Source organism: Sinocyclocheilus grahami, unplaced genomic scaffold (assembly GCF_001515645.1).
Source record: "Sinocyclocheilus grahami isolate Dianchi unplaced genomic scaffold, SAMN03320097.WGS_v1.1 scaffold575.1, whole genome shotgun sequence".
Taxonomy (NCBI): Eukaryota; Metazoa; Chordata; class Actinopteri; order Cypriniformes; family Cyprinidae; genus Sinocyclocheilus; species Sinocyclocheilus grahami.
The window spans coordinates 660445-663774 of NW_015505754.1; the positions used below are offsets into that span (position 1 = coordinate 660445).

At 29.9% G+C, this 3330-nt stretch overlaps 1 protein-coding gene across 2 annotated transcripts in view; it reads left to right on the plus strand.

Annotated features, from left to right (window-relative positions):
• The first annotated feature begins 1955 nt into the window (after window positions 1-1955).
• The window catches only part of LOC107556671 (tripartite motif-containing protein 16-like protein), a 5733-nt gene continuing 4358 nt past the window's right edge, over window positions 1956-3330 (plus strand). For both annotated transcript variants that reach the window (XM_016239832.1, XM_016239833.1), the window contains exon 1: window positions 1956-2050. In XM_016239832.1, the coding sequence (XP_016095318.1) occupies window positions 2005-2050 (46 nt within the window). In that variant the 5' untranslated portion in view covers window positions 1956-2004. The remainder of the gene's footprint in view (window positions 2051-3330) is intronic.

Genomic DNA, 3330 nt, shown 5'->3' on the forward strand with positions numbered 1-3330 from the left:
TGTAAAATATTTTCATTTGTAACATTTTTCAAAAACAAAATCTGAGGCTTTCAATTAAGAGTGAAATACAAATAATACAACTTTGAACAAAAAACACATTAATTTATATACTTTAACTGAACATAAAACAAGTAAGTCACACTACCCTTTTTTGAAAAACGAATTTTGAAAACAGTTGAACCGATGTCACGCTAAAATGTAGTGCTTTGAGTTCAGATTAATTAATCGCAGAAATGTGCAGAGAGAAAAACAGGAAGAGGAATTCAACACAGTGTAATCAAATACAATCCAAGAGTATCCAAGTCAAGATCAAGCAGATGAAAATCATGAAAACAAAGCTAAGAGAGAGAAAGCAATTAATACACAATTACGGTAATCTTACAATGACACAATTAAACAAAATGAGAGCTTCAGTGTGTTGGTCACTATAGAAACGGGATCAATATTGATATGATTGTGATCGCTGGGTTTAAACAGACATTATTTGTCGTTTTTACTATCCATAATTTACTGTCGCCATCCATGGATGTTGACTAGTTTACTTTAGGGCGCTGTGTGAAGGATAAGTGCTCTGCGGGTGGGTTAAAGTTTCAGAGCAGACATCACATGCATTCTGTGCCATGCATGCATGTATTTTAGACCTGCTAATCTCTGGATCATATATCTTATAAAAGTGTTTGAGTAGAATTAGTCTGTGGAATTTAATCTGTCAATTGTGAAATGTAACACACAGTTGTGCCATCACACACACACACACACACACACACACTCCTTTGTTTTCTTTACTCCATGTTACTTTCTCAATGTCACTTTGTCATTAGAGACATAGGCCACATATGGTCAACAATCCCCACACTGAAAATAGCCTAATAAACTCACCAGATAACATTTTAAGGTGAAGGTTAGGTTTAGAGGATAGACAATATCATTAGTTTAGTATAAAAAGTCAAAGGACAGTTCTTACCAAGATAAAATAGTCTAACCAAGCCAAAATATTGTCCCAGAAAGTCAGATAAATCTGACAAAAATAAATAAGTAAATGAATAAAATTACATGGAAATGTTGTTCATAAATAAATAAATAAACTTAATTTAACGTTAGATTTTGCAAATCTGTACTTATTATCAATTTAATAATGATCTATTTTAGCATTTATTTAATTATAATTTATACAATATATTTAAAGTAGTTTGTGGGAAACAGTGTTATTTTAGTATCATTGAGATACTATTATAGCTTTGATTAATATATATGTTTGCAAAACAAAGCTATTTTAGGGTTAGGTTTGAAAATCTTGACTAATTAGCATATAAATAATTGTATATTATGTCATCTAATTATTAATTAATTATTTAATTATTATATCATTTATTTAAAGTTTGTGGCAAAAAAATTTATTTCAGTATTATTGAGATATTGTTATAGCTTTTATTATGTTTTATGCTTTCATTTTAATTTCTGTTTTAATTGCAATTTAATTTTAGTTTTAGTAATTGTCTTGTGTTTTTGTCATTTTTAACATATATATTTTTAAATGTGTCTATATAGTTTTTATTCATTTGATTTCCATGTTAGTTTTAGCCATTTTAGTACATTAAGTGGAAATGTATTTTTTTTCTTCTATTTTCTATTTTTAACTTTATTTTGTTTCAAATAACAAAAACATTTTTTTATGGATTTTGTTAACTATAATAACCCTGATGTCAAGCCCCCATTTATATTGGATTAAAAAATGTGTGTGTGTGTGTGTGTGTGTGTGTGTGTTATTTGATCCAGTTTGTGATCGTTTACTCCTCTCCAGTGATGTGTATGTCTGTGCATTTGTGTTTCTTATGTGCTGCCTTTTTTTGGCCAAAGTGTGACATTGGAAACGCCCTCCTCACAGTTTCTAGTGACCATGTGCCCATCTCTGCACTATATGTCGACTATAAAAGAGCCACTTGTCTTACACACAACGCGGTTCATATCTAGAAACATTACATACAGACAAACTCAATCATCAAAATGCCTTCAAGCACAAGAATTATGGCACCTCAAATCAAGAAGACAGGTAAAGCATTGGTATCATTATTAAGAACTAACCCAGAAATAAATCTCAGAAAATTTATTCTGTAGTCAAATGTGCTTGTAATGTACAGGATCTGTTTTACATTTTAAATGTGTTAGTTTTGTGTGTGTGTGTGTGTTATTGTTACATTATTTAGCTGTAAAATTATAGACATCATATAGAAATAATAAATCTAAGCTCAGTACAGTAACACTAACTGTTTTAGAGTATGTTCAGATAGTGAAGGATTCATATTTCAAATATTACATATATATAAAATATTACAGAGCAACTCAATTCTATCTGGAACATTATCATTAACTAAAACTAAAGCCATAAAAAATTACTTAAAATAAAATAAACATGAACTGAAATTAAACTGATTTTATTTCTGTTAGTTGCCAACATTTCCCTTTTTCATTTAGTTTAAGTACGAAAATAACTATAAATAAACTAACACTTAACCAAATAAAACTTAATAAAAACTATATTGACATTTAAAAAACAATTCAAAGTAATAAAAATGACAATTACTAAAAATTAAATTAACTATAATTAATATGAAAATAGAAAAGTAAAATCTAATTTAAATATTAAAAACTACCTTTTAAAATGATTTTTTCATAGTTATAAAAAAGATCGGAGTATGTTTTAAGTTTTACAAGAAAATACTCGGCTATTTCAGTCTTTCTAGTTTCATGTTTCAAAATATCATGTCTAATTCAATGCAATTATCACTTTTAATTTTTTTTTTATTATTTGTGAAATTTACTAGCAATTTCAACAAAAAAATCAGTGTGTAATAGTATATCAGTGATACTAAAATAACTTTGGTCTGCAATAAATATAATAAGCAATAGTTTCAAAGGTGTGCACGAGGCCATTACGTCACGCTTATTCATTATTGAATCAATGCATGCCATTTAATTATAGCAAATGTGTCAAGAATGTTAATGCAACGGGGGTTACAAAAAACATGGGGGATCATTCAACTGAAGTATGATGGGAATTATCCAAATGCACATGCTTCAGTTTTGGGGTCGGCTCTCTTGCTCGACTGTACTGTAGGTTGCCACATTATCAGAAGTCTGAACAAGTGTTATAAATCATTTCATACTTTTGGGTCAGTGGGTTACTCATACACATTCATACATACAGGTACGCCAGTGCATACAGACATACAGACAGTGCATTGCCAGAGATGTGTCCTCGGCGGCTTAACTAGACAGGTTTCAGAGAGACACATACAGACTAGTTTAAAGGGGGGGGGGGGGGGGGGCATG